The sequence below is a fragment of the Enhydra lutris genome, unplaced genomic scaffold, assembly GCF_002288905.1.
Source record: "Enhydra lutris kenyoni isolate GAN:26980312 unplaced genomic scaffold, ASM228890v2 scaffoldscaffold40, whole genome shotgun sequence".
Taxonomy (NCBI): Eukaryota; Metazoa; Chordata; class Mammalia; order Carnivora; family Mustelidae; genus Enhydra; species Enhydra lutris.
The window spans coordinates 1591032-1601307 of record NW_019154124.1 but is presented as its reverse complement, the minus strand read 5'-3'; the positions used below and the strand labels follow the sequence as shown (position 1 = coordinate 1601307).

General features: G+C 44.3%; 1 protein-coding gene across 1 annotated transcript in view; it reads right to left on the bottom strand.

Moving 5' to 3' along the window:
* Positions 1–6373: 6373 nt before the first annotated feature.
* LOC111155309 (laminin subunit beta 4) overlaps positions 6374–10276 on the bottom strand; it is an 88503-nt gene continuing 84600 nt past the window's right edge. Inside the window, exon 33 of the mRNA XM_022515452.1 lies at positions 6374–6513. Coding sequence (XP_022371160.1) covers positions 6374–6513 — 140 coding nt within the window. The remainder of the gene's footprint in view (positions 6514–10276) is intronic.

The following is a 10276-nucleotide window of genomic DNA, read 5'->3' as shown; positions in this document are numbered from 1 at the left end:
CCTCCCATAAGTTACTATCCGGGTAGACAGACTTCAGAGAAAGTTCAGCTAAGCGGGAAAGGGACGACTTCGAGGTGGGGGTTGGGGGGGGCAGTTTCTTTAAGGAAAAGTCCAGTTTGGTGGAGAGAGGAATCAGGCTTTTTTTTTTTTTTTTTTTTGAGAGATCACAAGTAGGCAGAGAGGCAGACAGATAGAGAGGTGGAAGCAGGCTCCCTGCAGAGCAGAGAGCCCGATGTGGGGCTCGATCCCAGGACTCTGGGACCATGACCTGAGCCGAAGGCAGAGGCCTTAACCCACTGAGCCACCCAGGTGCCCCAGGAATCAGGCTTTTAAGGCAGGCAACACTGCAGGAGCACCTGAGCACAAGGGAAGTGCGGATGTCACACACACACACACACACACACACACACACACACACACACACACACTCTCTCTCTCTCTCTCTCTCTCTCTCTCTCTCTCTGATTGCTAGGAAGTAGGTCTCTGAAGGATTTCAGGAATACCTTACTCTTCTCTTAGCCCTTCCACCTGTGAGTGACCCTGGGCAGTAGACCAGGCATAGTCCTTAACATTTCACAGCTGAAGGAAATGAAGACATGAAATTCAGAGGCTGTGAATCACGTGAGGTCATGTAAGGGACAAGACAGAATTCACCTGCCCTTTGGTGCCCCTGTGCCCATGCTGTGGGACAGAGAGGGGACTGATGCAGCAGTCTGGAGAGGGACCGGATTCCCTTAGTGCCTCCGAGATACTGAAGGGGATATTGGTTTGGGGGATTTAAAGGAGATTGAAGTCACAGTGACATCACACGAGAGGTTTGCTTTTCTCTCCTGCACAAGTTCAAGCTGGCAGGCAGTCCAGGGAAACCAAGGGTAGACAGCTTTAATCCACAAGGTCATTTTGCCGCCTCTAAGCCCCAGGAGGCTGGTCTACACGGCAGCATCAGCCTGGTCTTTTGGTTTAAAGAATAGGAAGTGGCCTTCCTACATGCTCTCTCCAATTCCCATCATCATCCGCTCTCCTCACCCGATGAGGACTCCCTGTCTCGTGCTGCCCTTACCTTTATAACTTTCCTCCACCAACCCCTTATTAAACGGTTCCAGCTTGTACCATCTGCACTCTGCATCCTGACTGGTAGTCAGCTAGGGATTTCATTTGCTTTTGCCCTGTTTCACCAGGATTATCCTCATCTACATGGGTATACCCGACTCGCCACATTCTGGCCCACTTGAAGGGGAAAAAAGACGATTGAGAGTGTCTTGGTTTTCTATTGCTGCTATAACCAATTACCATAAACATAGTAGCTTAAGAGGACACGTATTTATCTTACAGTTTTGTAGGTGAGAAGTCCGACACAAGTCTCACTCGGCTAAAATCAAGGTGTGTTTTTTTCCAGAGGCAGTGGGAAAGAATCCTTTTCCTTGCTTTTTCTAGTTTCTGGGATCCACTTCCTTCTCTGTCTTGAGAGCCAGGAATGTCAGAACAAGTCCTTTTCTTGCCGGTATCTTGCTGCCCCCACCCCTCATTCTCTCTCCCTCTCTTCCACCTTCCTCTTCCACTTTTAAAGACTCTTAAAGTTACACAGGACCCACCCGGAGAGCTCAGGCTAATTGCCCCATCTCAAGGTCAGCTGATTTGAACCAGAATTCTATCTGCCTCCTTAATTTCCCTTTGCCGTGTAACATAACATAGTCCCAGGCGATGGAGGTTAGGGCATGGATATCTTCTGGGGTCATTTTTCTTGCTTCCCACGGAGGTTGAACAGCTTCCTTTTAAGGTTGTGTCCTTGAAGTCGCACATAACACTCTCACGAATATCCTCCCGGCCAGAATTCAGTCACATGGTCACACTGAACTGCCAGGGAAGCCGAGAAGTAGTTTCCCTAACTAGGCAGCCACGTGCCTGTTTAGAAATGGAGGAGTCCTATTCCCAAAAGAAAGAAGGAAGACAGTAGATACTGGACAGCAATTCTTTTGGTTTCCCTTCATCTTGCCACCTTGGTGCTGTGGGTAAAGGGCACTTAACTCCTGGCCCCGAGCTGCCTCTCACCTGAGACTGGTTTCTAATTTAGGAGAAGGTAGAATTGTTTCCTTAATGGACCACACCGGCTCCATCATAGTGATGTTTCCTGATCTTCACAATGATTTTCTGATGAGACTAGCTGGTTTGCCAATGTTTCTTTCTGACCTCTGGTAACAGGGCTTCCTCACATTTACCGGCCACAGACTCCATGTGTGACGGACCTGGTACGCTTTCCGCCATCTTGCTCTCCCTTCCACAGTCACAGTCACCGATCCTGTCTACTGCCCTGTCACTGAGTGTTGCCTGTGTCTGTCTCTATTGAGCCCGGTCACTACGCCCCATCTCAATCCTGACTCTCTATCTCCTGCCCTTCCCTCCACCACTGCTCTGAGACGCATGGAGTTCAGTGTAGACTTCTCTGTTCCAGTCCCTCACACACCACGACAGACTTCCCAGTGCCGGGCAGATGTGGTTGGTGTGCACTCACCTCAAGCCTAGGAAACTATTAGAGTCATTATAACAGAAGCAAAGACCATGTATTCATGTTGATGTAAGGCAGAGCCGTGAGCTCTTCCCTGAAAACTGACGGAGGCTTCTTGATGCAGAATACACGGATCTAAAACCAAGAGAGGGGGAAAATCTGACACTCTTTGCAATTACATTCAAATGCCTCACAGGCAAAATTTTACTCCCTATACCTGACTTTGGGCTCCAGTCTCTAAGGAAGTATGTTTTTACTAGATGACACAACAGTTGCACCATTGAATTAGAAACCTACCAATAACCAGCTCTTTCGGGATAAACAGGCCAAAGAAGGGGGGATTATCATTTTGATTGGGGTCATTGGTCTCAACTCTTATAGAGAAATAAAGCTTTTGTTACACGGTGGCAGCAGGGAAGGGTATGACTGCAGTCTAGACAATCTGGTCCTGCCAAGTCCATGGGCAAAATGTAATATAAGTGCACTTTGCCTCTGTATCTGCAGGACCTTCAGAGACAGAATTGCCAGGAAAGAAGGTTTGGATCACTCTACCTGGTAAAGAGATGCTTGCTGAAGGCGGAGGGAAGAGGGAATGAGTAGGAAAGCAAAACCATTAATCCCAACGCGGCCTCTTGAAGAGTTCACAGAAATGAGGTTTGCAACTCAATCTGTGTTCCCCGTGTGAATTTTGTACGTATTTATATTCATTATAAAATATAAAAATGTGTTTAATTTCCTTTTTAGTTCCCTTCTTTCCCCACGACTCTACACTTGATGTGTGTTGGTGGTAAATGCTATCGTTTGGATCATCAGTTGAGGGACATCAGAGACCGAATTGTAACAGAAATGGAAAAGGGAGAGAGCATCAGTGAGCGATGGGAGTTTGGCTTGGTTCCCTTGAAGACCTAGTGGATGTGCTTCCAGAAGGCTGAGCAGAGGCAACATGGCATTTGGTAGAAGGATTTGTTTTGTTTTAGAATCAGATGTTGGATGAAGAATGTATCATGATACTAGGATAAGGTGGACTGTGATGGAAATTTGTAAGTTTTTGATGCTTGCCATCAAAACACTTTCTACCTTGGAAGATCCAAAGATACGTGGAGAGAAATCTCCCCCCGCCCCACTACCAAAGTTAAAAGGGGGTAGATGTTCTGTCTTCTCCCCCAAGTCAGGGCACATGGAGAGGCTCAGGCAGTTGGATATTTCTCCCAATATCTAAAATGGGATTTTTGAGTCATGGGAGAGGGACATGAGATGCAAGACAGTTGAGAGTTAACTGGAGGTTGCCAAGTGTCCAATAGGGCGAGTGTTAGCATCCTCACCGGAGTGCTCCTGGGGTATGATCTTGGATATATTCCCAGATGCATAATTTTCCTTGGTTGCATTTTCCCCAGTCATTTCTTCCACTTTGTGTGCTATGAGATTACCTTTTTTTAAAAAATTTATTTATTTGAAAGACAGAGATCACAAGTAGGCAGAGAGGCAGGCAGAGAGAGAGAGGTAGGGAAGCAGGCTCCCCGCTGAGCAGAGAACCCGATACGGGGCTCGATCCCAGGACCCTGGGATCATGACCTGAGCCGAAGGCAGAGGCTTTAACCCACTGAGCCACCCAGGTGCCCCTATGAGATTACCTTTAAAGAGATTCCTTTCCTGCATAATAAGCTCTTATTGTTTGTGTATGTCAATGTTTGCATCCAAGAACCAGACTGGTAAAATAATATTTAATTTTTGTATTGTTTGGATTACTTGCATTTTTAATATAAGTAGTGCTTAAATAAATGGATTATTCACAAAGCTTTTCTCCTCTGTATTTAAGATTATTTTTTTAATATACGGGTTCAACTGGATCTCAGGTTATATCTTGCTACACATTTTCAGATGACTTTGCAATGTATAAAAGATACTGTTTCACAAAATCTTTGCCTCGGTCACATCTTGAACAACTGATACAGCAAGTAATAGAAATTAGAAATGATTTATCTGAGGAAAAAGATGTTTCACGTAGGTACATTTTTTAAGATATCCAAAGCTTATCATTTTAACACATCAAAGTTTAGAAAGCATAACCACTTTTTAATGACAATCTTTCCAAAGTGCATCACATCATTCCTGACCTCATCAAGCTGCGATCCCTTATCCCCGGAGGCCCAGGGTAGATGAGGAGTTTATCTCTCGCTCTTGGACTTGATTCCCCAGATCATAGCACTTTCTTTAGGGCTGGGGAATTTTCTGCCTCTGGTGACCTCGAAAGCCTCCACGTCAGAGGACAGAAAGTCCTCCCTCTTTAACCCTTGCCACACTGTCTATTACTTGCATAGTCTCCTACCACTGCAAAGCTAGAACAGTTGAATGCTGCTATTGCAAACAGATAACCATACTCGTCAAGTTAAGTGTCTCATCTGTCCACGGGTTGAAGTCAGTATCCTGGTGGGAAGGCTGGAGTGTCTTCTACCCTCTGTATGCTGGAGTACACAACTTAGATTTTGTGACAACTGCGTTGCAACTCTGGTTCAGGTTGTGTGTCAGTTTCCAGATGTCTAAGTGCTGAATATATAGAGCATTGCAATCCGGAAGTTCGAGAGAAATTTCTGGTGGGCTTTCCGGTAGAAAAATTTCACTTTGTTCTTCAGGCTTTCCAGGGAAACTGCAGTTTTCCTAAATTATGTATGTTTTAAGAAATTTCATATTTATGTGTAATTCTAAAACCTCCTCCTTGATTGTAAACCCATTATTTATGAGTCAGTCCTTAAGGAAGATGGCTCCAGCTGCTTTCCTCTTTCATACATCAGTGTTGCTGTCTATTATTTCTTATTCAAAACTGTGGGGCCAAAATCCCTTACAATAATCCCTCTGAAGGATGGCTTTCACAAACGGAAGCGAAGGTGCTCGGTTATATATCATAAATGCAAAAAAAAAGCTCATGCAAAATCATAGACCCATTTGAAATGAGAAAATCTGATCTTTCACACTAAACAATAACAATGAGATTGCTGGTCTTTCAAAAATCAGTAGCACATTTTACAGAAAATCTGCTTACAGACAAATTACAAAAAGTAGTACTTCAATATTTGTCTTTTTGAATACTGTTCCAGTGCCATTTGGGGCAAACAGAACCCTTTGGTTGAGAGAATGAATATAGAGGGAAGTGGGTGGAAAAACACATTACATTTTGAATTGTATGCATTTTGTTCAGAATAATCATTTTAGAGATAAAGCAAATCCAAATTAAAAATAAAACCCAGGCCAGTCTAGCACATGCCATCCAGATTCATTCCATCCTAGTGTTAGAGACATTGATGTATTTTAGCTTAATTTGTTTAAATTTATTTTTTATTCTGCTTTATTGTTGTAAGAACATTTAAGATGAGATCTATTTTCTGAACACACATTTAAGTGTGCAATACATTGTTGACTTACATACAATGTATAGCAGAACTCTAGAATTTACCCATTTCACTTCACCGGAACTTGATGCCCATCGATTAGTAATGCTTTTACCTCCTGCAAGCCCCATCCCCCCACAGGCAACTTATTTCACTTTGGTTCATTTGACTGAAGTGATAATTAGTAAAGAGAATACTTATTTATTTTGCACTTGTCATATGTAACACATTATTTTTACATTATGAAAGGGAAAGGAGGGCAAGAGGAAAGGTTTCTGAAGCCAGAGACGATGTCTGTACTTCCTCCTTTCTCTTCCACGTGGAACAGCATTTCCTTGGTCCAGCTCAGATCTTTGGCTAGGAGCAGGCTCCGGAGCTGGAGGAGGTAGGGCTGACTGTTTCTGTTTCCCAAGTTCAGCACAGCTTCTTAGGCTTCCTTGTCAGAAGCCAGGAAAGAAGGCAAAGGTAACTCACCCTTCGCCTCTGCCTAACTATAGCAAGTAGCATATTTATTTCCTTGCTCAACAATCTCGTTTTTAATGGCAACAACTTGATCTTCCAGCTGTTTCAGTTGCTCCGCTTTTTCTTGTCTACTCAGATGCAGATCTTGGATCTTCTTTTCTAAATCTGAAACAAGAAAACGAAGGAAAGGAGAGATTGGGTTTTGGTGGATTCTTCCTGGATACCCGCCTTATATGAAACACGGGGATTTCTGTGCCTCTTAAAGACATATTTAGCTCTGTGTTGTGATTCAACAAATGAAACATGTATTGTCACCAGGCTTCTCAAAGTTTTCACACCAAATCAGAACAAACTGATGTTGTTGTCTAAAAAGTATTTTACATCCAATGGCATTTATCAATGCCAGTCAAAAGCTTGTCAGAGTTTGTTAGAAATGAAAAGGTGGAGGATGAGCCTTGATTGGACTTGGTGAATATTTCCACAGGTTTGCTCTTGCTGTTTTAACTTCACTTTTTAACATGTGTTCACCACTTGAGGGGTTCTCAGTCTTTCAGTAAAAAAAGACTGACATTTTCATTTCTTCATTCTGCTCTGCGGATATTCAAGCCCCTGAACAGGAAAAGCAAAGTGATGCCTTCCACTCTTACCCATCCATCCGTCTATTCATCCATCTGTCCATCCATCCGTCTATTCATCCATCTGTCCATCCATCCATCCATCCATCCACCCATCCCTCCAATTTATCCACTCTTCATTCAACAAATACCTGGGAATTATGGTAAACCCCAGCAAGGACCCCACAGAATATTGGATGGAAGAGGTAGAGAGGGCCACAGTTAAGAGTGTGAAGTGCCTTTAGAAAAAGAAACTTCTCATAGGTTGAAGTGGAACTTCTTAAAGAAGGAAGGTAAATGTCCCACTTTACCCAGACAGGTCAAACCTGGATCATGAGGAGGGAGTTGTCAAACTAGCCTGGAGCATATGTTTAGAGCAAGGAACTGGATTGCAGAAGAATTTGGAAACCGTCTGGTGAACAAAAGATGAAGATGAACTAACTGGTGATGTTTTATATAGAGAAAGAAGAAGATTCGGGGCATGTCCTGTCGTTATTTTCAAGTATTTGAGGCCTAGGAAAGCAGAGGAAATGTGTTTTGTTCATCGTGAAGAAATAGAATGAAACCAGCAGGTGAAACCTCCGTGAAGGAAAATTTTGTCTGATTTTAAAGAACTTTCTAGCAGTCACAGCTGTTCAAAGAAAGAGCTGCTACCGGAGGTGGTGAGCATTCCGTCTCTCGAAACTTAAATATGGATCATTTGGGATTGAAAAAGAGATTCAGCACTGGACGTGTATTTGTACTAACAGGAAAAAAGACCCCTGAGCCTCTTTCATAGAAGTCAATGAGGCTGTGTGGGTTCCTCTTCATTCGCCTCCGCATTCACATCCACTCTCCGTCCTGCTCTGTCCTGGAAATCTAGCTTCGGTGGATGACATCATCTGGCTCCCGGGATCTCTGGAGTTCATTCACGCTTGGCCACCGGACAGTTCAGAGAAGGGATCGGGGATGGGAGGGGGCGGGGAGAGTGAACAGGCTGTCCCTGTGGAGCCGAAGGGTTCTGGCAGTCCTTCCACCTCTCCCCTCAGCCTGCAGGGAGGCCCTGTGCCTTTGGCTCCATCCATCAGACAGCAACGTCAGAGCATTCGCCCTCCCTCACCCCTGCTCCCTCGAGCCCAGGGATGCTGACCGCTTCTCAATGAAGCCAGTCACACAACACCCGCCACACCCTCAGCGGAGTCTCGGAACTCCTGTGAGTTTTTAAGAGTTCCTCCCATCAAGAAGTAGAGGCTATTTGCCCTCTGCCCTCAAACCGGGTCCAGCTGGGCCTGTCGGGGTGACCAACAGGAAGTAAGAGAAATCAATGCACAGGACTTCCAGGGCCTTAGGGCTCCCCTGCTCACTGTCGGGAACCCTGACCCAAGTGAGCTGTAGAGCCTGCTGGGCTGAAAGAGCCCGTTGAAAGAGGACCCAGCATCTCAGTCAAGCTGACCCCAGACTGACCAGCCAATGGACCCATCAGCTGAGAGCAGCTGCTCGGGTCACCAGGCACAGACCCGCAGAAGAACCACCCAGGCAACCCACAGAAAAACCAGGCATGGTTGTTGTTCTAATCCCCAAATATGGAGGGTGCTTTGTTATTCAGTGAAAAGGTAACTGAGCCAACTCTGGCTCAGTGATCCAGAATTATCTCCAAGTGTGCTGTCTGGTTCTCGCTGCGACCCTGACTGGCACTAAGTTCTGTGGAAGGAAGCTGGCTGTGGCCTGGAGGCATTTCTCCACTCTCTCCACTTTGACCCTGCCAAGGTAAGGAAAGGCTCCTTTCTGGGGTCCCCTGGCCACTTCTTCCTACCAGGGGGAACTAGAGTACCGCCGTAGTAGGTCAGACCCTTCTCCAGTCGCAGCGTCAGCAAGGTGGCCAAGCCGATGTCTTATTTTCCTCCCGAAGAGAGCCAAAAAAGTGGAGTGTATGATCTTAGACCTCATTTAGAAGGAAGGTCCCTGACTTCTCTTCTGACCTAATTTCAAAAATTGTGGAAGTTCTAGTCTATGGGAATAAGTGGAAACAATTTGGACCTCGATATAAAACACGAGACAGAAAATACCCTTCCTGTTTTTTGCTCCTCCACTTAGTTCTGGAAATAACAGCAACTGACTTTTGAATCTTTCCTAGTAATTCCTTTTTTAAAGTATTAGGAAAATACTGGAAAGTACAATTGTGTAAATCATATAAATGTCAGAGATGTAAATTACATAAATAATTATATATATGTAAAAAGTGGTGTTTTTCCTCTTCACTCTCCCTCTCCCCAGAAATGATGAATGTTAATGGTTTAGTATGTATATTTCCTGACTTTGGCCCATACCAATGTTGCATTTTCATTTTTTTTTTCATGTCATGGTGGTGATATGAGTGGTTCTAAGGCCAAAGACTCATTTTACAACAAAGAAGCATTATAAGTGAGGAATCTTGGTTGTTTGAATATCTTGAGAGTTCTTATATTCCAAATGAATATGACTAACTTTGAAGTTTTGGAGACAATAAATGCAACCAAAAGTAAAACTAGACCACTCATCATTGGCTATTTCTTAATGATTTCGAGGTAGTTGCTAAGGGCATGATGCCTTTCCAGAAAAACTATGAGTACCCGTTGTGGGGAAAAAAGATTCTAATTAACTTCCTGATTGTGTGTATTCCCTATTTACTACACTGGGTGTGCACCCAAATTTCCATTTTTGATCAAAATCCTGGTCCAGACTATGGTTCCTTCTGGAATGTTACCTACAGATCTATATGAGATGACCAGTGCCTTGGGGTCTAGATCATAGGGATTCTAAAACAGTTATTTGCATGGGAGGAGAAAATAAGCAACATAGGTTAGGACAGGGTTTCCTAAGTTTCTCAACATCCACACCCTTAGAACTCTGGGCAAATAATTGTTCATCACGGGGCTGTCCTGTGTATTAAGAATGTTTACAAGCGTCCCTGGCCCCCATCCACTCAATTCTAGTTGTATCCCCTAGTTGTGAGAAGCAGAAATGCCTTCAATACTCCTGTCCCCAGGGAAGGAGAGAAAATCACCCTTGGGTGAGAACCAGGGTGTAAGGAGAAGGGCATTTCCGGTTGACCGAAGGCAATGGGCATTTGTTCTGACGAACACAGTGAAGACTCCCTGATATCCTTTGAAGTAAAACCATGCAAGTGGCTTGTTATATGGCAGTCCCCCAGCCACTGACCCAATTCCTACTTCCTCGACTCAGTGGGCTCATAGGTAGTTGAACTGTGCCAATGATTAGTTGGTATAAATTCTACCAGGAGGGTGGAGTATTAGGTTACCGTCAAATTGGTGGAGTGTGTAATAGAATCGATTGAA